This window comes from Chroicocephalus ridibundus, chromosome 1 (assembly GCF_963924245.1).
Source record: "Chroicocephalus ridibundus chromosome 1, bChrRid1.1, whole genome shotgun sequence".
Lineage (NCBI taxonomy): Eukaryota > Metazoa > Chordata > Aves > Charadriiformes > Laridae > Chroicocephalus > Chroicocephalus ridibundus.
In genome coordinates, this window is record NC_086284.1 from 202,989,249 (window position 1) to 203,014,573 (window position 25,325).

The following is a 25,325-nucleotide window of genomic DNA, read 5'->3' on the forward strand; positions in this document are numbered from 1 at the left end:
TGAATAAAAAAGAGACTATTTGCCTTAACTAAACACATTTACAAATTATATATGTATCTCTCCTCCACCCCAGAACATGATTATAAGCTCCAGTGTTGGATTAATAACAAGGAAGGACCCAAGTCTTCAAAGGCAAGTGATGTCCAACTGTGCACCATTCTGCTCCGCTAGTCCTTGTGCGGCATTTATGAACAAGGACACTTTGCCAGGTCTGATCTATTTGTGTCACTGGTTGCCTGGCTGAAAGGAAAGAGATCTTATCCATTAGTTTATTACTTCCTTACATAATCATTTTGCTAAAGCTTCAAGTTTTGGTTACTGGTACAGACAAGCACACCATTTACAAACTATGTGATAAGCATAGTACATGCAGAAAACAGAAAATAAATTGCAACTCGGAAACTACTTTTATTACTTTCAAGTAACATCAACTGCTCATTCTCAACTCTATAATCCATTGAACTCTGTCTCATCTTTCACCTTACTGGGTTTTTTCCTCTCTTAAGTTGATCCAGATAAGAATCTATGCACATACATGGGTACCAACCTCTAAAAACAACCCATGTAAAGAGGAAAAAAAAACCACCCCCCCAAAAAACCCACCAAGCATAAAACAAGAAAAGATGCAGATCTGTCATAATCAGAAATGTGGCGCATATGACTAAATCATCCAGGACAAAAACTCCACTTACTCTTCAGTAACGCATTTAAAGCCAAAGACTGGAACTATGCAACCAAATTGGAATATAGCTTATTCTATTAAACCTTCTATCCTGTGATGCAGCTGAGCTTTCCTTCTACACTCAGGACTAGGAAAAGATAGTTTTGACAAAGAGAATTTAAATTATGGCACTATTTCAAACGAAACCTTCACTTCTAGGCTAAATATAAGCAAACACTTGTAGGACTCACTGAACTAAAGAGTCACTCTTTGCAAATTAAAGAGAAAAGAGGAATAAGTTTTTTTTCAGCAAGTTTCAAGACAAATCAGTTTTCATTCCTGACACTGTTTTGCAACAAATATACATTTCTTTTAACTGGGAATAGCTTGAGCTGTCGTGTAATCCCAAACAATAACGTACATATCCTGTGAGACTGGGTTTCAAAGGACTGCCCTTTCTGGAAGAAAATCTCAGCACTGGACACAGAAGTAGAAATACACACCAAGGACAAGACATTTTTGTTTTATAACGTAACACTTATTTGAAACAGATCCTCTGACTAATTCCCCATAATGTAGGATTTGGGAGTGAATATCTCCCTACATTCTTGAATGCTGAACGCAAGTAATTATTTATGTTCCTCTGCCAGAGCCTTATCCTCTCTGGGTACTCTTTTTATGCCTGGATTTTCTGCTGGGCCTACAGAATCTTTGGCAATGCTCTTTCTCCCAATATATTTGATAAAAAGCATTTAATACTAGTTTGTTTGGTTGTTTTGCAAATCGCTTCTCAAACTCTCTTTCAGAAGTGCTTCCATGTATTTAGCCTGACAGGATTTATATTCTGTTCTACTCTCCTTATTTGACGCAGAACTTCACCTTTTGGATTGCATTTAATAACCTCCTCTACTCTGTTGACATACCATACGGGAGCCTTCTGAACTTTCTCAAGGTTTTTGTTTCTGGTTTTGCTTTCAAAAGTGGTACGGTAATTGCTTTCAGTATGGAAAAGACAGACAGATGATTGCACATCTGAGAGTTAAGTCAACTCCATCACAACCCATTAGCCCCGGGTATGTGATAATTCCATTTCTGCACCAACACTGACTGTTGTCCTATACCACAGTCCTCCAAAATTCCAGAATCTCAGACTACTCCAAAAATCATCTAAAATTCTGGTCCTAAATTTTCACTACAGTGAGCTCAACTAGCATTTTACCAGTGACAAACAGCACACATTACAACTGAAAGAGGCTATGCAAGAATTCTTTTTGGGTGCAGTAGCACGCTTTCATGATTATCACCCCAAAAGCACACAGCTTCTGACCCTTGTGCATCGCTATTGTTAAAGCATCAATTCACATTACACTTTCCTCTGACGGTTCAACACCAAAACAAGAGGAAAGAAAACCAAGAACCATGCCCTTCCCAACAACAATTATAAAAGCAGGAAAAAAGTCGCTCCTAGAAGATTTAGTTTAACACTACTAAAGCATAAAATAGAAATGCTTCTGTTGACAAGAGAAGAAAGAACAAATTGAAGCATATACATAGAGTACCACTTTAGATATACGTAAAAGATTGACAGTGAAGCTGTTCTAATAATACCGTTAAAATACATGAATTACGTATACATTTTAGCTGAAACACATGCATAAATTTTACAGCAAGTTTGTCTATTACTGGTTTTACGATGGGCTTTATTCTTACAAATGACCCACCAGATCACTTCATAAAATCAAATGATAACACATAATTGAAATACTTGCATTCAAGTTCTCAGGTTACCTTGAGACACATGAATCTTAATTTTAAAAAAAGACCTGAGGGGGTGAAATCATTCTGACTTTTACATATCAAAATTAAAATAATAAGTTCTAGTCTGTAAGTTGCCACAGTGCCACATTTTTTTTATCCAATTTTCATTAGCTTTTATTTTAAACACCTGGTTCTCCCCATTTCCTCCTGAGTATTTAGCTTTCCCACCAAGAAGTGCTAAGCACGTTCAGATGCTACAGTACCTTGTAACAGAAAATCCACTTAAGGATGAATTTTCTCCATATAACACATGATAAAAATATTTATTTTAAAAAAGTTCCATACTGGGCCAATATGTAACACACAGCACGCTCAAGGGAGCAAATAGCTAGACATGAGTTTGTTGAGAATACAAGAGAGCTACAAAAAAATGACATGAAATGCCTGACAGAGGTCAGAAGTTCAACTTAAGAGCAAATAAATCCACAAAGATGTCATGCAAAGAAAAAAATATTTGATTACACCTCTAAAAACAGCACCTTTCCAAGAAACAGAAGCAAATGAGATACTTGACAAAACATTGTTAGAAAACAGGTATGATGTGCTGCTCTTACAAACAGCCTTGACATGATAAAAATCAGCTCACACATTCGACATTGAATCCTTCCTGGCATCCCAGAAAGAAGAAGTCTTGTGTTTATCTGCACACGCCTGAGCGTCTGGCCTTGAAAGTTGTCACCAGCCCCAGTGGCTTCCAACAGCCACAGAAGCTCCAAACCTGGAACCCATCTCACAGCTTCAAAGAGACTGAACAGTTCCTACCTACATCCACAGATGCTCCATCTTCACAAAGAGGAGGCAGAGAGAGGCTGGAAAACGAAGCGCTATTTTTCTAACTTCTGTCAGCTTTTTATACGGGGAACCTGTTATCTCTTCAACCTGTCCACCAGCAGAAGTTTTTATTTCCTTCCTTTCCTGAATTTTTTTTTGCGTTTTCCCCGCTAACGCGTGTGACTATTCCTATGAATTCACAAAATGAAAGGATGAATGCCAACTAATGGAAAGAGATGCCAAAAATTACTTGCTAAGATGAAGGAGGTAAATTGAAAGACAGAAAGCCCAATGCTGCAGCTGGAGTTGTATGCATACCAAAATACTCCAAATGTTTGACTCGGAGTTAGCCCTTGAAGCCTGAGGGTTTTTTACTTCATTTTAGTATAAAGTTTAGTATAACATCCAAAAGAAGGGAAGTTATATTATTACTATACATTATAGTACTGAGTTTAAATGCAATATATATTTACTGCTGTTAATATACAATGCACAAGCCGTCTCTGATCAATTTCCAACAAGCAACTGGGGCCTTTCTCTCACCATTAACACCTAAGCCTTCTATTCTTTTCCCAGGTCATCTTTAGTAAGGAAGATCAGTAGAACATCAAAGAACTATCAAAAAACTTTGTCTATGCACTGTCAAATGCAGAAAAAGCATCCAAAGGTCAAAATAAAGAATCTAGGTGCGGGCTAAATTTAATTTCTGAAATATTTTTACTCCTCTATTATTGTTAATAATTAAAGCAAAGGTTGAACACAAAATCCAATTTACTTGATATTACTTCTTTGAGCAGAACTTTCATAGAGCACCTATCCAGGTGCAACTATAATTGGGGAAAACAGAAGAATTTTTGTTTACTACTGATTTCCTCTACACAGACTTCTATTATTGTGTACACAGAAGTAGGAATAGCTAATATATTACACCAAAAAAAGGCTGAATTTTAGCTTTTCTTCCAAAGAAATGCTCATCTGAATGTCACAGCTTTGTTATGCCCTGCTTTCATTCACAACAGTCTTGGAGAAGCTGATACCCCTTCACAATAGTTCTGAAGAAAAGCCTTGCATTATTAAAGTGCTGGGGGCTTTTTTCTTTCTCCCCCACCCCCACCCCCCCCCCCCCACCCCTTCCCATTTGCTGGTTTTGGTTTTGTTTTGGGATTTCTTTGGGTTTGTTTGGTTTGGTTTTTTTTAATATTCATAGCATTTCTATACCCATGATGTCATGGACACGCCCTTTTTCCCAAATTAGTCCTCGACTATTAGAGTGTTCTCATTTTTATTTTTAATGTAGTCAAACAGGAAAGAATGAAATTAGGGGCAAATAAAGAACAAATCTAAAGCTACCACATTTCTGCTCTGTAGGGTACAAACAGGCTCCAATCACACAGGAAGTTTATTAATTTTTATTGCATAGAATGTAGCTATATAGAAGTACAGGCATAAAGGTTTAAAACTTGGAAATTGCTGTCTTGCAAAAGTCTATTTGATTATATACATCTACCCCATAGTCTGAAACACTTTAAATCAAGGCAGCAGAAGAAATCTATCCTCAACCAAGACTTTGAGAGTACCAAGGAAATGTACTTGCACTTATATCTGAAACTTGTCCTTTATTTAATATCTCATTAACCATTGAACTATTTGTCATTGGTTGAAATGTTACATTCTCCTTAGTCAAAGCATAATTTCCATTTATTGTCATTATACTAACTCTTTCCCCTTGTAGATTTCCCAGGGAATTAGATGTCCTAGTTATGAGCTCGTGAACATGCCTGCCTAGCACAGGATTTCTACAAAGGAGTTTTAATGCCACCTACAAATGAGACACACATTTTTCAATCATGATAGTACTGCAAAAATATCCTTGCTTCAATATAATTAACATTTTCTTAAAACTCGAGAACAATTATTTTGAAAATGAGCAGTTGTAAAACATTCTTATCACAGACAGGACCACTTCATAAAAATATGAGCATAGAATTAATTTTAACCTACTGATTCAGAGCTGAAATTAGCCAGATCCAAGAGCAGTGTTTGTAAAACCTTGTCTATAAACTCTGCCCCAGATGGAAAGGATACTTTCTGAAGCAACACTGTGAACCCCAGTTGCTACTCTGTCTTTCAGTTGTCTCATTATTTTACATAACTCTGTGCCGAATAAGTATCAAAATGTTTATAAATCGCTATAGATTTTAGACCAAAAAGTATCTCCATTTGCTAGCACTAGCCAACTGTCACTTCTGCTCACAGAGACAGCATTTCTTTTTTGCAGAAACATTTTTGGGTTAGGATAGCTTATTATGAAGGAATAATATGGCATGTAAATGCTTCGTTTTGATATAGTTCATTTAGTTTTGGAAAAATTTGTTTTACCTGCTTTACTACGATACATTTGGATACACATTTCTCTCTGAAGAAGAAAAAGTTTAAAGCAATTATTCTAAAAGAAATCTTAAGACAGTATCCTTTTACTTCCATAGATTTAAAGATCCTTCATATTCCATAAATATTTCATGGGGCATTCTACAAAGAAAACATGCCATTAATTTACCAGCTTTCTAAACCCACAAGCTATTACTAGAGCTATTACCCATTACACCTAAAACACACGTGGGGAAACGACCAAGTCTACAAGTATTTTTCTTGGAACTACAAGCTCATCATTCTATCAGCTACAAATAAATAAAAAATAAGTCAAGAAATATTAAAGGAGCTCAAAATTTCTGTGTATGTATTATTCATTTTTGATACAGCTGTTATTTCATTGAGATTACTGTAAATGGCTACATGAAGTGATGGCCTGCATGAACAATTCCATGATAGATATGATAAACTAGATTTACATGTTTTATGTTCCTATAACATAAATTCCTTGGATAATTTAACTATACAAAGCTGGAAAATTCTTTCAAGAGCACAGAATCACGGAACTGCAGCTCCCCCAACAGCACATTACAATACAGGCAGTACATATAGAAAACAGCTTTAATAGAGGGCTAGTTATTACTATGGCAACCACAGCAACTGGTTTCCAAATGAATAATAGCTCTGTTAGGCACTTCATTAAATTTTTTTCAAGCAAACACTGCCCTTAATCTTCTCAATGGAACAAAGAGTTATTCTGAATGCATGCAGAAAACAGAAAATAAAGTCCAATCCAACGTTGTAAATACAGGGTAAGACCCTTTTCAGGACCTTTGCTAGGAAAGAGCAGGAAAGTACACCTTGTCCGTTATTTCGCGTAGAAAGTTGGAGAAGCAAAAGTGGATGAGGTTGGTGTTAGAAGGTATGAGAAAGCAAGTGATCAGGAAAACTATGGCAAAAGGAAGATTAATAAAACAACTAAGAAACAAATGCAACAAGTGAAGCCAACAATGTAAATTATGAAAATAAGTCATGGAGAACAACTATGCCGGCAGAAGATTTTAAATGGCATTATATTTTTTTCACAGTTTTCCTCCAACATTCAATTTCTGTGCATCATCAACTGTTTTTATTTTTACCTTAAAGCTCTTCAAACAGTATCTAACAAGCTTTCCAAGCAGAACTAAGGTATCTCTCTATACAGAAATAGAGAAAATGGGAAACACCCCTTACAGTACCAGTTAATTAAAGGAGACAATTTTCCCACTTCCTTAGAAATAACAGACAGTATTCATTTCTCCTGTTTGGGGAGAAGATGGAATTTTGCAGTCTGTTGACCAATCACAAGAAAAATCCAGTTGTTAAGCGAACAGCCAAGTAATAATTATTTACTTTTGGACAATGTCAGCTGTGTTCCATCCCCCCCATAACTTTGGGTTTTTTTTAAAAAAAAAAAAACATTCATATGCATTTGGAACAAATAACCAAGGCATAAATTTACTTATGATAATATTAAAGCCTCATGTTATTAAGAAAAGACTCCTACAAAACAAACTAAACAGACTTAAAAAAAGACACTGCATTAAAGACACTTGCAATATCTACATTCAAAAATGCAATCTAACTGACACTGGTCCTTCATAGAGAAGCTATAGTACAAGAAAGGTACAACTAAAATAATCAGGTTTAATAGATACATGTCTAAATTACTGAGCCACAGAATTAATGCAATTATTCACAAGAGCTAATACTAGAGATCTTCCCCATAACAAAAAAACCAAACCCAGTAAGTCTACCTACAATGCATGCTTATTTAACACATAAGAAAAGCAAAGACTTCCTTTCTTTTTATAATTTCCCTCAATATCTTTGGCTTAGGAGGAAAACTGCTGATAAACTCCATGACGTACAGAATAAAGAGCATACTGATCAGGCAAAGAATTTCACATGAAATACGCCTAACGAGCTACAGTTCTGCCCTTGGATCACCTCCTCCATGCGAATTCAAAGTTCAGCTTGGGAAAGTCAAATAAAAAAGCAGGCAATCTTGCAAAATGAATTAATTGACTTCGTCATACAAAATAGTTTAGCTTTTCAAGTACTGAATTTGGCTCTTTCTGTTCATATTAACACAGTGAATTCTGCGTCACTTCCAGGCATCTGATATCTTAGTATTTCCTGCCTCCAAGAAGAGCTAATGTCTGCCGATCGACTCGAAGTGAGGAGACTAGTGGGACTGTACTGCATTCATCTTAAAGGTTTGATGGATTTGGAAAGACAGGAAACAAGACTGAATGTCACTTTGTGGTCAAGCACTAAGGGAGGTGAAGCTGCTGAATTTAGCTCACAGTTCACAAAAAATGACAAATTGCTAGTATGTAAAATGAAAAATCCTTTTATTCTCCTTTTAATTGTCAGCTTTAACCAAGAACAAACACCCAGCTGCAAAAGAGCCTCATCTGTACCTAAACTGAATATAATATTTCCAATACAATCACTGGAGTAAAGACTTATAACAATAAGAGCTACCATTTAAAAAAAAAAAAATGAGGATAGGGTTTAAAAGCTTTTCCCAAATTTCCCACCTCTTGCATCAAATTCCTGTAAAAGGCTAGCCCATAACCTCTAATCCACATAAGGTTTTCTCAGTTAACTACAAGTATGCATTATATCTCCAGAGTAGATGTCCATTATTGCTAAAACACACGTGAGGGCATATCTAACTAATAATCAGTATCAGGAAGGCAGCACAGCATATACACAGTGAAATACGTTCCACTGTGATTACCCGCCCAGGTAATAACCGCTTTATATATATATAAATATGTATATCTTCCAGTTCTGGACTTCCTTCTAAATATAAAAGCAAGACTCAAACTTCAGAAGTACATTTTCATAGAAAACATTTCTCATATTTAAGCTTTCTTCCTTGTACTTCTCAAACTTAAACCACCACAATGGTTCTAGCTTTAATTTACACCAGGCTCTGTTCCAGATTGAACTGGCAAACATAACTATCTTAAATAGGCATTAGGCTTTCATATTGAAAAAGCAGTGCAAGTAGTAAAAAATTTTAAATGCAAGACTTCATTGCAAGAAAATGTACGTATTTTTTTAAAGGAATTCTTCAGTTAAATCTTGTAATCAGGAACATTAATATCAATTCTGTCTTTCTTCTAGGCATTTTCTAAATCTGAACTAGTAAGTTATAATTTCAAAGGAAGCTTCTTTAGAGCTATGTTTGAAGCTGACAGTATATTGCAAAACAATTTCCAGTTATAACACATTAAAAAAAAAAAGAAATTGTAATCTGTTTGCACGTGTGAAGAATGCTATTCTGCAAAGGAGACATATTTAACAGAATGTACTGATGTTTCAGAAAATATCTGCAAGATCAGGAAATCTTACAAATCTTTTATACTGTAAATTTAGGTTCTGGTTCTTTTCTCCATCAAAAGAAGCTGAAACTAGGGGGACAAAGCATCAACCCATTTTCTGGAGATGACAGTTAATTCCTACAATATGAAATTTGCAGAAAGATTAATATGCCAATTTCTCTACAAATGCACAAATTTAAGTGACTGCAAATGAAGTACCTAACTGTGAAATAAGTTTGTATTTATTATTTTTTTTAGCAGTGGAAGACATGGTGGCAAGAAAACATACAGGATGAATTATACTTCCTTGAGGCCTGGTAAACTGACTTACAGGCAGGATGTCTCACTCATTACATCATGTAAATTGCTAATCTTGATGTTCAAAAGCTTCAGGGCCCAAAGAAAGTTCAAAGTTCTCAATAGCCTTGTTGGTGACATTGCTGATAAGTTCCTCTCCTGCTGTGTCATCTGCATGATGGTGCGGGAACCAGGCAAGGCTGCTCCCTCGCAAAGTCTATGACTACCACAGGGAACACTGGACTTCTCACCCAAGTCTCTTTTACTATGATAATGCAGATTGCACATAGTGTCTGTGTGAATTCAGCTTTCATGACGTTATCAGGACAGAAAGGTAGACACCAAAGAAATTTAAAAAAAAAAAAACCCACACATAAAAACTGCAAGAATACCTCATCATATAGTACCTTTCCAACAGGTCCATGTCCTTCTTGTGCTGAGAACTCCAGAGCTGGATACAGTACTCCAGATGGGGTCTCACCAGAGCAGAGTAGAGGAGGAGAATCACTTCCCTCGACCTGCTGGCCACGCTTCTTTTGACGTGGCCCAGGATACGGTTGGCCTTCTGGGGTGCAAGCACACACTGCCAGCTGAGCTTCTCATCCACCAACACCCCCAAGTCCTTCTCCCACGGCTGCTCTCAATCCATTCTCCGTCCAGCCTGTATTTGTGCTTGGGACTGCCCTGACCCACCCGACCTTGCACTTGGCCTGATTAAACTCCATGAGGTTGTCACAGGCCCACCTCTCGAGCCTGTGAACGTCCCTCTGGATGGCAACAGTTCGGCCAAGTGCAAGATCCTGCACCAGTATCAACACAGGCTGGGGGATGAAGGGATTGAGAGCAGCCCTGCCAAGAAGGACTTGGGGATGTTGGTGGATGAAAAGCTGGACACAAGCCAGCAAGGTGCACTCACAGCCCAGAAGACCAACCAGAAGAAGCGCGGCCAGCAGGCCAAGGGAGGTGATTCTCCCCTCTATTCCGCTCTCATGAGACCCCACCTGGAGTACTGTGCCCAGCTCTGTGGTCCCCTGCACAAGATAGACATGGACATGCTTGAATGAGTCCAGAGGAAGCTTGGAGAAAAGGTGGCTCTAGGAAGAACTGATTGAGGCCTTTCACTACTTAAAGGGGGCGTATAAGAGAGACTGAGATACACATTTTACTGAAGCCTGTAGCAACAGGACAACAGGCAACAGTTATAAACTGAAAGAGGGCAGGCTTAGATTGGACATAAGGAAGAAATTTTTTTATGATGTGGGTGGTGAGACACTGGAACAGGTCTTCCATAGAAGTTGTGGATGCCCCATCTCTGGAAGTGTTCAAAGTCAGGTTGGATGGGGCTTTGAGCAACCTATCTATTGAGATAGGTTGCTCAAACCTCAAACCTAGGTTTGAGCAAACCTATCTATTGAGAGACGTCAGCTAGATGATCTTTGAAGGTCCCTTCCGACCCAAACCATTCTATGATTCTATAATACTAATTTTTGACCATCCACTTACAGAAAATATTCATCAAGTATAATCAAAACATAGAAGTTTAATATGTCCCAAAGAATACCAGAACTGTATAACAACATCATGCAATTCAGTAGTGATCTCTCTTGGGACCAGACGAAGCTTACAATTCAAATTGCATCAGTCTATATGATGCCAGAAAACTGATACCTGATACTTCATGTTCATCAGACAATGCTAAACAAAAACTAATACAGAGTCTACATTAAATTGCAGACAAGTTGGATACCGAAAAATGAATTTTTGCTTCTCTATTACCATATACTCATGTCTGGCTGAACAAAAAATAAATTTACACAATCTTTTGTCTTACTGTGAAAGCAAAAGTATAACTGTAAAGCCTTTCAGTACAATCAAGAACTGTTTAAATGTCAAGGTCTCTAGAATTTTACAACTATGTGTATGAGAGACAAATGGGTGATGAAGATACTTATTCATGTTTTCAGATCAATCAAATGGAAAAAGATGTAACTAGCACAGTTCTAAACGTTATAAGACAGAGGTATATGGCTTCTATATCTGTACCAAGTGAAAATGATAGTTATTTGCTTTTTCCTACTAGATAGAGTAAAAAAAAAATAAATCAATGTTCATTTTAAAAGAACATGGATTTTTTTAATATGATTAAAGTGCTCTATATTTTTCTCTGTCCGTGAGTGTAAAAATTAAAGTAACTGAAAAAGCATAAGATATAAATGACTCAAACCACAAGTGTCATACTAGAAAGGGGTGTTATTCTGGCGTGTTTGTGTGGATAATCTTGAAGGTAGAGCTGAAGGAAAGGAAGGAGTTACAATTGCTGTCATAGTGAGTACCTTCAATATGACTCTGTACCGTAACCAGTTTCTGACCATGGAGTTCTTCTAACTTCCCATGATTCAGTTTTGACAGATACATTTTAAGAAGAGTTTGCCAGCTATATATTCAACATCAACAGTGTAGCAAATAACTACTATAACTCTGTTGTAACTTTTGCAAACTAAGTTTTCTTTCTAAATTTAATTTAGAAAATAAAATTCATTTTATTTCTAAAAGACACCCTGGAATTCTATTATATTGCACAGAGGCAATCAGCTATTGTTATGAGATAATATGAAATTACACTTTTTGTAATTCCTGTAACTTCTGTAATAACGCTTCCTACTTTTTTCTTTGAAAATGTAAAGTTAGCAAAAAAACCAATCTTCCTCTAATAAATATGCTAACAACATTATCTGCTTTTCAAGAGTGACAGTCACAAATTACTAAATTAATTATTTTAATTGGTATTTTGAATATTAGGAACTAGGGGCATAGCAGAGGAACTAAAAAAAAAAAACACACAAAAAAAAACCATAAAAAACCCACCAAAACAAAACACTGAAAACCTGACATCAGAGAAGGTACAGAAAACAAATGAAAAACTGGAAGAAAAGAAATAGTTTACTAAAAAAGAAATACTAAATACTGGTCCAATACAGAGTAAACTAGTTAAAAATGCCAAGACTTATTATGTAATGTAATGACTACTATGTCAATCAAATATCTTTACAAAAGAAGAGAAATACATCCTCCGCAAATGGACTATGCAAAGTGTTCTCAAAATTTTTTCAAGAGCTTATTATTACCTAGTTACAACAAAAAATAACAAATTAATAACTTTAAATTGGAATATCCCACTAAAGTAGTAATCAGAATAAGTTACCTGAAACCACAAGTTATGAGACAAAGCCACAGAAAATAGGAAAACAAAATACTAATCGTGCAAAAAGCAACTAATATAAGGAATCGTTTAGCACTGATTTCTTTCAGAAGATTTTTTTTTTTTTTAAAAAAGTGTTCCACAGGCTAATAGTAGAGTGTTACCATTTTTTTAATTAGTTTTATTTATTAGCTGAAAAGGCAAGCATGTTTTGCAGATAAAAAGCTAACTGGAACAGAACAGGAATCAGAGAGGATACCTTTTGGTGATAATAGTTTGAAAAGATGGATATGACTAATGGCATGTCACATGAAGTAGTGGTAGGACTCATCTTGTTCACTTTATACTATACATCAATGAACTGGAAGAAGAATAAGCACTAATGTGATCAAATACAGATAATTCAAAACTGCAGGGGGCAATAAAACTCTAAATGACGTGGATGGACTAGAAGCATAGAGATAAATAGCTATGCAGTCCAGTGAAGATAAATTAATGAGGCTGGGAACAAAATTAATCAAGTTAACTTCAATTAATGAATTTTGTAAAGTTACTGAAACTTTTCTATAACATCAGTTTAAAAAACAGCTTTAAAGGACGTAACAGATTGCTGTTACCAATTAATATCCATAAATAAAAGATAATTACTATATTTAATCAGGTTTAATACACATCTAGAACATATAAACAATGGGTAAAAACAACATTGTACAAGACTACTTGAAAACACAAGTCTAACAAATTTAATAGCATTAAACTTAAATTGGAAACTAGACAGACATAGCAGTACTATTCCTCTTAAATAAGTAAACAGTGATCTGTTGCAGGAAAGAGAAATTTCTTCTCGGAGACGGTCTCCCTATGCTGCTTAGTTAAAGTCTCATCCACTGCCCCCCCCTCAAAGCAACCAATTGTTTGCAAAAGATTCTGCAAGCACAGAGCCCATCTTCATTCAGTAACACAAGGTCCATTACAAGGAAAGACAAGGCCTGAAATGAAGTAAATCTACATCAAATAGACTGCAAGTCAAGCATAAGCACAGGCTGATTGCACAAAACAATTGGTGTAAATCATTCTCTCTGAATAACCTGGCATGCAGAACCAGGAGTGGGAGGCTGCGTAGACATGCAAGCCCTACTGTCTACCCTAGAGTTATCTATGAAACACAGCTGCACAGCTGCCTCCAGTCCTACCCTGCCTCCTAAATCTGGACCCAGTACACCTCAGCAGGATCTAATTGACAGGAGTCGTCAGTCCTCCAGTCCCTCTCCACTCAAAACTGCTTCTAATAACAGGCTCCTTCCACCACGCCACATTTCTTGCCCTAACATGGTTCAGCTTGTTTAGCAGCTTTCATTTTGTAATTTTAACTTTATGAGATTATCTCCTCATTCTCTACTTTATATTACTACTTGAAGGTATATTGACAGGACTCTTGAATACCTCTCTCCTGCAGCACAAATCGTATACCTAAAAGTAATATTTCTATAGGAACCAGTTTTTTGGTTTTTTTCACATAGCTAGCTACTCTTGACATCCAATTTACATTACACTTTTCCCATTTATATTAGAGGTAATAACAGCATAGCAATAGTCAAATAAAAAGTGTCAAATGGAAATAAGGCATATTACTTGCATCTGTTTACCATACAAACAACAAAAATAGCTGCAGGACAGACGTAAAGTGTGTTAGGAGGGCTTAAGGGAAGATTCAGAACAACTACAAGGGAGGTTATAATTTGCAAGAGTGAGTTTATTAGTTCAGCTCTACAAGATATTAAAAAAAAAAAAAAGAGTTAAGGGCACTTTTGAGCCATGGAAATAGGCTCTTTGTTCATAAATAAGAGTTTGGTAACCTAAAAAAATTAATTCTTCTATATTCTGAGAATTCAGGGTGGTGGTTCTTCCTTTCCTTGTTTGTGTTCTCAGATTGTGCCTTGCTCTAATAACTATTTGTATATGCAAGTGTCTGCTGAATAAAACCATACACAGAAACTTTGAGAATGGTTCCATCATTATATATTTATGTAATATTTCCTAGTGGATTTGTATCTCAATTGCAGACTATACCTAGTATATTATTTTGCTCAGTATGATAGAACCTACCTATCTCCACAATTTTCCAATATTAAAGCAATGGGCCAAACCCAACTCCAAAATCTACTAGTGGGCTTCATTCAACAGCTAAAATAATCTTCACTTCCAAATTTACATGCATAACCCACCTTTTTGAAAGTTTTCTTGTGAAAACACACACTCTTTCACAACCTTTAGTTGCCATACAAGACTAACATTGCATTTTACACTGTCTTTATAGTATAATCATTATTCTAGTGTGACTGACAGGATTTCAAGGTCATTTGTATTATTTTGCATTCTTAGTCTACGTTGATTTCTCAAGTGATAAGAGAAAAAAGTCTTGAGTTGAAAATGTGCATGACATTGTTTCAGTTCCACAGATTAACTTATCTTTATATTGCTCTGAAAGGACTTGTCACATAATCTCTTTCAACAATATGCAAAACTATATTAAGAAAACAAAGTCAACAGAAATACTTTACTTCTGCTACTACTACTTCCAGGCAAAACCAACACTACTACACACAAAAATGAACAGAAATATTTGCTAAAACGTCTCCAAGACAACTAACCACTAATTCAATTCATCATGACAAACAAAACCCAACTATCTGTGGATCTAACACAAAACAAAGACCCACACATACCACAACATCACACTCACACAAAGAGAATGAGACAGCTGCAACAGAGTAGCTACCTGTCGCTTCATTACTCACTACAAATCTTTGCTTGGAGCCTGTTAACTAGTTCTACCTTAGTCCATTTTCAGTATTACTCTAAAGAAAAAAAAAAAAAAAAAAAAAAAGCAGGAACCCTCCAAAAACACGATAACAAAAAAATCCCACCACACACAACCCACAACAGTTTTCCCAGGCTACTACTCTCATTAAATCAAGATTTTTAAATATAGTCTTCATTGTAACATGAAGCTAAACCAAACAACTCCCAAAAATGAATACACACATGCACATACCAGATTCTGATGAACTGTACATACGGTCATATGTATGTTTCTGTACAGATATATGCATGCACACATTTTCCCTGATACATACATATAATGTAGTCCGAGCACTACCTTCACATATGATCTACTCTTAATAGCGTCATGATCATCAAGAGTTGGTGTGTCGTAAATAGTTAATTTCTTTCACTAAGAAAAAACATGAGTTATTTATAGATTTATTAGGAGATACTACCGAACATATCCCAGATATAAAATGATACAAATATTTTGAATAAAAAAAAAAAACCACACACACAAAAAAAAAAAAAAATCTAATTCACACAACTTCAAATTTGGTACTCATTACAGTTCGTAGAGCAAGAGAAAGAATAAGTTTCCTATGAACAGACATCGAAAAAGCATTATTTAGTGGTATCTACAAGAAATAATGTTGAGAGCTTATTGGATAGAAAAGCAACATAGTCAAATTTTGTATTCCTCTGTATTTTTCCTGTGTGAGATTTAGAAAGTTCAATAGGGAAAAAACAAACCCAGTTTGTTTAAACAACATTGACTAAACTCTCACCACAGTCATGGTGACTGCAGTCCTAATAAGAGTGGAAATTCTTTCACTCCCTTCCAAAATACCTTACTTGAATGCCCAAGTTTGATTTACTGGGAAAGTATTCCCATCCAATTAGACATCAAAAGTGAAACGGAGAGGTTTAAATTAAACTTTATTTTCTCTCTGACTTTGTAATCTTATGTAACAAAGATTTCTACCATTACGACATTCTTAAAAGTTATATGAGTTTTCATGTCAGTCACAACGACATAGCTCATAACATCTGTTAGATCAAAGTGAGAAAAGGTGATATTTGACTATTATTTTCAAGCTTATATAAAATATGTAATTAGTTTTAATGCCTCAGAGTTTATTCACAGTTGCATTTTATAAGAATATCCTATAACTCACTGAAGCATTAAGTCTAATCTAGTCAGTATTGTTTCCATAGTTCTACTTTACTAGCATCAACCTCATAATAAGACACAACACAGAAAGGAAAAAAAGCTACAACTTCAGCCCTATTATACTGAAGAAGTCTCATGTCAGCTACAGGGAGGGAAAGCGTCAACTCAAGAACTGCAAACATGCAGTTTCTCCTTCCTTCCATAAGAGTTTCTTGTAGATATCTTCCAGAATGGTCTAACTCAAAGTCATTTTGTTTATTAATTATTTTGACACAAGATCCTACTTTTAAGTGACTAGCCAAGTTCTCCAAAATGCAGTGTACTATTTCTACCTGATTTTCACTTGGGATATAAAGCCATTTGATTCTGTGATACCCTCCCAGCACTTGTATTTACTATTCAGCAGTTAAAATCCAGCGCACAAAGGGAACAGTCAAGTTATCTGACAATACATTTGTTTCCACATTAACATGTTGTCAGCGTTCACAGATGAGACACAGAACTACTGTATTAGTCCGTGAACATGAAGAATGCTCACCGAGCAGACAAGCAGTAATACTTCCACGGCTCATCATTTTTCATATTCATAACTCTAAGCGTGAGAATCATTCTTATACTGCATACTGTTCCACTGTGAGGCATTAACGCTAAACACAGCTAATTATACTTTGTTTTTTCTCCAGAGATTAGTCCAGTAGGAAGAAATAATGTGAGAAAGAAAAGAACAGGAAGCCATCTAATACCCTACGTATGCAAATTGCATATTACAAGCATGAATACTACAAGCATTTGATTATATTCTGTCATTCTTTTGCAAGATCAATTCTAAATGTTGAAAGGATTAGATCCTAACCAAACTATCAGGCAGAACAGTACATCAAAGAGGAAAATTTTATATTTGAAGAATAATTTAGATGTAATTCACAGCTCCTATAAGAAATACTCACCAAGATCTGTATTGGGGCCAGCAAGTAGCTGCTTAAATTTGTCCAATCGGGATGCTTCTCTTTCAGTCAATGCAGGAGTAATTGAGGTATTATAGTCTGCCATTCCACTCACCAAGGGAGGTGTGGAAGTTTGTGGAAGGGACTGTGATCTCTGCATGGAAGAATTTTCACTAGCATTATCTGAAGGGAAAAAGAAGCATAACAGTTAGTCTCAGCTAGTGAGAAGGCTACTAATAACTTTAATTTGTAAATTTGAAATAGAATTACATTTTGGAGAAATGTAAGCTGAAGTATAGCACAAGTTTAGACTCGAAGTGACTTGGATTTAGCAAGATGAGCATTCCTCTTTCAAGCAATGTTCCACAGTTCTCCTACATCAAGTAGTGATCATCCTAACAGCTAGGCTAATTGATTTCTAAAATCTCTGTGCTACGGAAAGCTCTTTCCATCCCCCTTATTCCTCTCACCGTTTTAACAAACAAACAAAAGGCTAGGAAATCATTGCAATTACTTAAAGTTTTATGTATAAAACACAGACCAGATCACATGAGGATGAGCTTTCCAGTTCACACGCATGGTTTTCTCCAGTTTTTTATTACCCGTTATACAGTAGCGTTTTAATAACAATTTTTCACAATAGTACAAATATTATTAATTGCATACATCTTGGTGCAGCTAGCCATTAAAATACATTCAATTAGTGCAACTTCCTTCCAAAACTGAGGAGGTATTAAGGCTGAAAACAAAAAAAGTTTAATTATTCTTCCCTCACTCATGTATTTCCCACACACATGCTTCACAGGTTAGTATGGCATGCAGTATCTCCCTCAAATAAATCAATATAGATTAATAATGTTTTCCTGTGGTATTAAGAAAAGGTTGGGAAGGGGTCAACGTTCTAAAAGGCAAATATTATAGCTCTCCTCATTTGATTTTCAACATCTTTTTCATTTTTTAAACATACCTGATGAACTCGATGTATGACCTTCACTGACTGATTTAACAAGCCTATTATCACCACATGGAACTGAACTCAGCTCTGGAGATTCTACTTGTTTTTCTTCCTGTAGATGTTCTTCCTGAAATTTATGCTGTTCTTGTAGCTTGCTGTGATTCTGAATTACTTTGTGAGCTGTTTCCATGACCACTTCTGTATTTAAGTTTTCAGCAGCTATTGCTAAGAGTTCATCATCATCATCCCCAAGATCCCAAGCATCACTTGTGTTACTTTCAAATTCTTGGAAGGTGCTGACTTTCTTTAGTTTCACTGGAGTTGTAGGTGGCTTTGAACCTGGTTTTATCAAGCTGTTCAAAAACAAATAAACAACATTCAGAGAACTAGTAATGGAGTAAGCAAAACACTATGGACAGGGTCAAAAAACAAAAGTCCATGCTTGAAATCATATATGTAGCAAATATGACAACATACTGCTGAGTATGTCTGAGAACAAGGGCAGGTAAAGACTGACTCTTCTTGGCATTGAAGAGAAGCTCAATAAATCCTTCCTTCCCTTTTTTTAAAAAAAATAAAAACCAACACAAAAAACAGACACCCCCTCACCGCCCATCCCCATCTCCCCACCCCCCACCCCCAGAAAAAAAGACCAACCCCAAAGTCAAATAAAACAAATACTACTGGAATAGTTTATAAGACAGAAAGGACACGTTGCACTTCTCTTGCTCCATGAACTTCTGTAGAGATTTCAGGCCTTTCAATGCAATTGCTGCATAACAACACGTGAGTAGTAATCAGCTCATCAGGTCTATTAAGTCATCATAAGCAATCACGTAATACAATCGCTGCCGTAAACAAATCAAGTCTCACCTTGAAATGCATTAGATCTATCATTCCTCCTCAATCAGGCACTCCAGCACGAACTTGCTTGAAAACTTTGCTCTTCTCATAGGCAAGATACTTCCTCTAGTTCCTAGTCTAAGTGTACCCTGATCAGTTCCTAACCTTTTGTCCCTCTGCCAACATGCAATATAAGAGAGATGAACCAAGTACCCCTCCCTAGCTTGGCACTTATTCTCACTTACACAGTAATGCAGAGCAATCATTCCTCCCTTCAGATTTCAGCTAAATAAGGCATTAAGTTGAGAGAATTTCCCAGACTGCTCGCAAAAAAAGAAAGTTACTGCAATTAACTTAACTGCCCTTTCTGACCATCCCTGTCTTTCCACCTGTGCTAGTTTAACTTTTTTTCTGTCAAGAAAAGGCAGTCAGAATTGGAAATCAGAAAAAGTTCTCACACAGCCTTCATACAATGTCAGTAATGTTTCTGTTATGCGTTACAGGGAATACCTTTCCTAACAGGTGCCACAACACTAATACTTCCACACAACTTGTCATTATTGCCTACGACAGCAAAGTCTTTCTCTTCTGTCATTATTTCAAGCAATAAGCTTCAGTTTTTGTTACTGCGTCTCTCTATAACTCCATATTTTGAACCAATTCATCTCATTTCTTTTTCTTCAGTCCTCAAGGTCATACATTTCAACCGCCTTCAACTCCATATCATCTGAGAATTAACTACCATGTGCTTACTTCTTGTGCCATTTTAAACTAGCCCTTGAAAAAAATTCACTAGAAGTATGACCTCCTTCCAAGCTAATACTTTTTCTTCTAAGATTATGTCCCTACTTGTCCCTACTGCTTTGCGCCATTCATTTCATTGGTCATACAATTTTCCCAAAGTTCTCACATACACCAATGTTTTAACAGCAATGCTGGTTTCAAAGCACCTATGAAATCCACCAACAATCCAGAAACAGCTTTGTCCTTGACAAAGCTTAAAACACCTTAAAACTGTCTTTCAAAAAACAAACCATAAAGCACAACATAAAAAGCAGAAGCTGCCAGAATGCACCATTTTGCTAGAAACCTCAGCCATAAGGAGAAGAAAATCATTCATTCACATTAGTTGTGGGTTATCAGCATGAAATTTATGTGGTTACTAATGATGTTTAACGTAATGTTGCCACTGTCGTGTACATTGTGTTCTGATATCCAATAATCACAAGGTAAGGCAACAAACTCTTTAATCACTGTAAATTCTATTCTACCTACTGTCTTCTCACTCACGAGCAAAATGCCCAACTTTGCCTCAAAATGTTCTACACCACAACCTGACTCTTTTCTCTTACAGACAGACAAATAAAGGCAGTCCATCAACAGAAAGATACACACAAGGAAGCCACTTACACCTAAGTTGTAAGCTTTATCTGCTAAATTAAGATTAGTATTTACCATAGGATTTCCAATTTATAAGTCACTGCAAACAGATACTAAAAGTTGGCAATCTATGTTTGTTAACTGAACAGCTGATTCATTACTCCCAATATGGTAAGCATCAGGAAGTCACAAAAGAGAAGTTAGAACAGAGAAGTCAAGATTATGAAAAAAATTGAGAATGGAAGATTAACAATAGGCTTTACAGCCAACCAGGAAGAACAAGAGGAGAGAAGGCAGAGGAAGTCCAAATTACCTGGAATATTTAAATATTGGGTTAACTTACGTTCCATGCAATAATGGATCAAAAGGCGGATGCTGAGCTCCATACACATGTTGAATACTAAAGGGAAAGAAAGAAAGTTATCACAAAAATAATAAAATACTTGTGGGTTTTCTGTGTATTAAATAAATAGCCAATAATAAACAGAACTGAAATGTTACAACAGTTTTCCGTTTCAAAGAATCCTGCATGCCACTAAAAATAATGGAGCTGAAATTTAAGCGTATACTAAAAAGTAACTGAATAAAAGTCATAGATTTGCCAAACAGAAGCTATTTTAAAGGCCTAGGCTAACTTAGGCCTTATTTTTATGAGAAGGAATTAAAACAAGAAAAAAGTTAACTCCACGATAAGAATCTACACTGCTCTTAAATTCTCTCTCTCTTCTGATTTATCACTTCTTCATTTACCTCTTGCAAAAAAATAAAAATTCTCAAAGAAAAACGTGCAAAGACTGAATCTTCTACATACTCTTGTCACTCAAAAACCAATCAGTCAGCTATTAACACTAAAGTACAAGGCTGATAAAGAAAAATGCAAAAAGATGGCATGTTAGAGAATAAAACCCATGGGAGTATTAAAACAAATGCTTTGAAATAAATAAGCTTCCAAGGACAGATTTATTCACTACAACCTCTAACATTACAAAACAGCATGTTACTGTGTGACTGACAAAACTCTCTACAAACTAAAAGTTTGTTTCCTTCCAGTTTTCAGCTACAAAGTTATTGTACAGGTAAAAAGAACTCCAAAGAAAACACATCAAGATTTACATGTGGCTTCATAATGGAAATTGTTACTACAAAACTCTGATTGCAAGAGGAGCAAATCATATGCAACATTAATATCTACCTAAACCTGTATTAAAACCACATAAAAGAAGACAAACATGCCCTCCTGACAAATCAAAACCAATCTCCAGACCATAAATACAAATAAGTCTGACCTTGGAAAACCTGAGCTAGAACCAAGCCAAAAAAGACTGTAGACATAGCAAATTTTAAGAGAGGCTTAGAGTTATACTACAGGCGCAGTATTAACAGTAGCGAAATTAGCCCTAGAGGTGACTCGGGGTGGCTCCATCAATTTTTATGCAATTCTATACAAATCAAAAAGTCAGCCAACCACCAGTCATTCTACACAACTGCACACCATACACTCCACGGTCAAGTCTCTGCACTCTCCTGCTCTACGCTCATGTGAGTGTCAGGTGTCACTTTCCATTTTGGCATACAAACGCAATCTGCACTCTATGAATGACCATAATGGGAATTCACACAAATATAAAGCTACAACAATCCTCTCCGCAATATTAGAGAAAAAAAAAAAAATATCAAAAGCACACTCTCGCAGTGTCCTCAGTTTTCCACACACCTGCAGTTGCCTGCAAATTAATTAACTGCAACCATTCATAGACACTGTGTAATCGAGGAGCGTCAGAAATGTTTTTACCCCCAAAGGACTCAGCAAAGTTACGAAATAAATTCAGAAGGAGACAAGCACAGTTGGACTGAAAGAGTTAGTTTATAGCTAGAAAAACAAAACCACTATCCATTAGTGTTTATGAGCAACTGAGAATGGAAAAAGTTTAATGGTGAGTAGGATGATTTTGCTGAATTCAGGTAAATGGTATGAAATACAGAGTTACTGTTCTCTGAGAGCCAAGAATACGCACCGCTCTTACAAAAAGAACATAAGAAACTGAATTGCTCAACTGTAAGAGCATTTCAGGGATGGTAGCAGAGAACATTATTGTTAAATAAACATCTGAATATGCGTTCCCAGCCTGACGTAATGGTCTAAAGAGTTAATGTGACTTTGAGGATGTACTTTTGAATGGGATAATGTGTTTGTAGCTCTTGGCAATGATACATCGGCTGGGTCTGCTGTTCACGCTTCAGGAAGACAGTTGAGAAATTCATGATATTTTGAAATATCAAGCAGAAACTAAAATATGGCTATCTACCTATAAAGTACAGTTTCCTGCGTAGCATTTCAGAATACCATACCTTGCATCAAGTCACAAAATTTCATGACCTGTATCATTGAAAGCTAGAGAGAGACTTTTTACAAGGGCATGTAGTGATAGGATGAGGGGTAATGGCTTCAGACTGGAAGAGGATAGATTTATATTAGACATCAGGAAGAAACTTTTTACTATGAAGGTGGTGAGATACAGGAACAGGTGACCCAGAGAAGTGATTGAGGCCCCATCTCTGAGGTGTTCAAGGGCAGGTTGGATGTGGCTTAGAGCAACCTGCTCTAGTGGGAGGTCTCCTCGCCCATGGCAGGGGGTTGGAACTTGATGATCTTTAAGGTCCCTTCCAACTCTAACCATTCTATGATTCCACAATTGCCAAAAGCTACAAATACATTCTCCCATTCACAATTTTCCAGGGAACGCATCCCCAAAACCACATTAATTCTTTTGACCGTGACACCAGGCTGGGAACGCACATTCAGGTAATTACTTAACAACATTCCTGATACAAGTTATAGCTAACGCTTACTAAGCCCACCAGCAATCATCGATCAGGTAAGCGGAGGCACCCAACACCAAAACGCTCTGGGCACTGAGCTGAGGAGAACGAACCGAGCTGGGGACGGAGAGCACCTGCACCAACCTCCCACCTACCAAGAGCGAGCGACCGACAGGACACGCTCCCTGCCGAGGGCCCGTTGAACTCGGGGGCCAAGGAACACGTCGCTGGGGCCTCCCGCGGGCCCCGACCTTCCTGCCGCCCCGCTCACCTGCCCGGCACCTTCGCGCCGCTCCGCTTCCAGAACTGCTTCCTGCCCCCGTCGCTCGCCATAGCGGCCGTCACCTCATCCCCCTCCCCGCGGCCCCGACCCGACCCCACTCCCTCAGGCTTCACTCTCCCCCGTTCCCTTCCACAGGAAAGGGACTGAGCGCCGCCATCTTGGGACCAGGAAACAACCCCGCTCCTCATTCGCCTCCCGAGGCAGCCCGGAGGTTTCAGCCAACCAGAAGTGAGAGTGCTGCCGGGTGGGTCAGGTTGGGCCAATGGCAGCGAGGGAGGGGTAGCTGGGCTCGGGCCGCTCCTCCCGTCACGACGGCGGGGCTGCGTCTACCGTCGCCCGTCGGGAGGCGGCGGGGAAGCGGCTGGCAGCGGTGGTGCCCGGCGGGACGGCGCCGGGAGCCTCGGCCGGGCCCTGTCGCCGCTGTGTAAACCCAGGCGGAGGCCGCCGGCGCCAAGGAGCCTCTCTCTTCCCTTCGTTTCCCTGGCCTTGTGTGGTGCATAAGGTGCCAGCCGGCACCGTACAGAGACCCGCTCTTGGCTCCTGTGATTCACTGAAGTGTTTGTGTAAAGTCGGGTTTTACTTTATGGTACTCAGCATGTGATGTTTTCAGGCTTTGATCCTTTTTGATTTAACCATAAAGAGTAATTCAGAGCACTCTTCAGGAAGAAATGCAAAACTTGCTGTGTCAATGGAAGGAGATACTAATGGAAGATTAGAGGACAAATTTAAATCAAATTAGATCTAACCAGTTTTTATAATACAAGCCATCAGATTTTTTCCATTCCCCTCTGTCCCCCAATTATTTACAATCATTTACCCAGTTACCTGGGGAGAAAGGAGGGGACAACTTTAATCTTTCTCAGCTTTAAAGTGCTAAAGATAGGACTCATCCAATTATTGTATCCACTTCATTTGTTTGCTGTGAGATGATACAAGATGGAGAGTCTTTATATGTATCTGTAGAGTTCTCGGCAATTCTGATCCAAGGATACATGACTTCTGCAAACAAAATAGGTATGGTTTTATGTTACTCTTTGGAGTATGGCTCCTGAGAAAACAGTGCTGACTTACAGACGTTTTTTCTGCATCCTAATGCAAGACTAATTTAATATGTCAAAGGTTGCTCAAGGAACATTCTGCCATAATTAACTCAAAACCTGGCATGTAGTACAATACCTGACCTGCAATGCAACATTTGTTCTTTAGTATGTATTTCATGTGTAAGTTATTTATTAAGAATAAAAAACAATGATGTTTTCTGCCTGTTTGGGGATTTACTTTAGCAGTTACCTTCTAAGAACTGAAAATTAAAATGTCACAGCCCTCAAGTGAAAGCTGCATGTCCCAGTAATTTCAATGCTTCTTATAGATAAATATGCTATGGGTAGTGTCCTCTTCTCTACTTGTGTCCTTTAAATAGGATCCCTCTTACAGGTTCTGGACCTGTAAGCTTTTTGTAATGCATCATGACCTTGAGTATTAGCAGCTTTAATAGAATACACAAGAAACATAATGTAATATGAGCTATGTCTGTTAGCTAAAGTGAAAATGGAACCTGCAAGGTCATGAGTGGAACTTTGCTTGGTCTTCGCTAGCTAAATTTAAAT

The 25,325-nt window shown here is 37.3% G+C and overlaps 1 protein-coding gene across 3 annotated transcripts in view; it reads right to left on the bottom strand.

The window, feature by feature from the left end:
• Window positions 1–23,864, bottom strand: part of TBC1D22A (TBC1 domain family member 22A) — a 180,896-nt gene extending 157,032 nt beyond the window's left edge. The window contains exons 1-4 of one of the 3 annotated variants that reach the window (XM_063323378.1): window positions 23,707–23,864; window positions 20,959–21,015; window positions 18,405–18,745; window positions 17,441–17,620 (exon numbers count right to left, since the gene is read on the bottom strand). In XM_063323378.1, coding sequence (XP_063179448.1) covers window positions 17,441–17,620; window positions 18,405–18,745; window positions 20,959–21,015; window positions 23,707–23,768 — 640 coding nt within the window. In that variant the 5' untranslated portion in view covers window positions 23,769–23,864. Of the gene's footprint in view, window positions 1–17,440; window positions 17,621–18,404; window positions 18,746–19,265; window positions 20,929–20,958; window positions 21,016–23,706 lie in introns of those variants that run through there. The other 2 variants (XM_063323377.1, XM_063323379.1) reach the window with 2 other exon arrangements.
• Between the last annotated feature and the right edge of the window lie 1,461 nt (window positions 23,865–25,325).